We start from the raw sequence: 272 nt of genomic DNA, 5'->3' as shown, positions 1-272 counted from the left end.
CCATGTGTCTTCATTCTTCTTTGCATGTGTTGATGTGTATATCTGTGGTGTATATACACTTGAATGCATGGGGTTTTTTACTCTGTGCTTTGATGGTGTTCATAGACGAGCTTGATGCGATTGGGACGAAGCGTTTCGACAGCGAACTTTCAGGAGATCGAGAAGTTCAGAGAACAATGCTTGAGCTCCTTAATCAGCTCGATGGATTTAGCAGTGATGATCGAATCAAGGTCCGTCCGTCTGTCTTACTCTTCTGTCTCTGTCTTTCCTTC

General features: G+C 43.8%; 1 protein-coding gene across 1 annotated transcript in view; it reads left to right on the top strand.

Moving 5' to 3' along the window:
- Window positions 1-233, top strand: part of CSUI_011275 (26s protease regulatory subunit) — a gene marked incomplete at its 3' end in the record, with an annotated part of 780 nt that extends 547 nt beyond the window's left edge. The window contains exon 3 of the mRNA XM_068071376.1: window positions 106-233. Within this exon, the coding sequence (XP_067916648.1) occupies window positions 106-233 (128 nt within the window). The remainder of the gene's footprint in view (window positions 1-105) is intronic.
- Between the last annotated feature and the right edge of the window lie 39 nt (window positions 234-272).

The sequence above is a fragment of the Cystoisospora suis genome (assembly GCF_002600585.1).
Source record: "Cystoisospora suis strain Wien I chromosome Unknown contig_10538, whole genome shotgun sequence".
Classification (NCBI taxonomy): domain Eukaryota; phylum Apicomplexa; class Conoidasida; order Eucoccidiorida; family Sarcocystidae; genus Cystoisospora; species Cystoisospora suis.
This window is presented reverse-complemented; position numbering and strand designations above follow the sequence as displayed.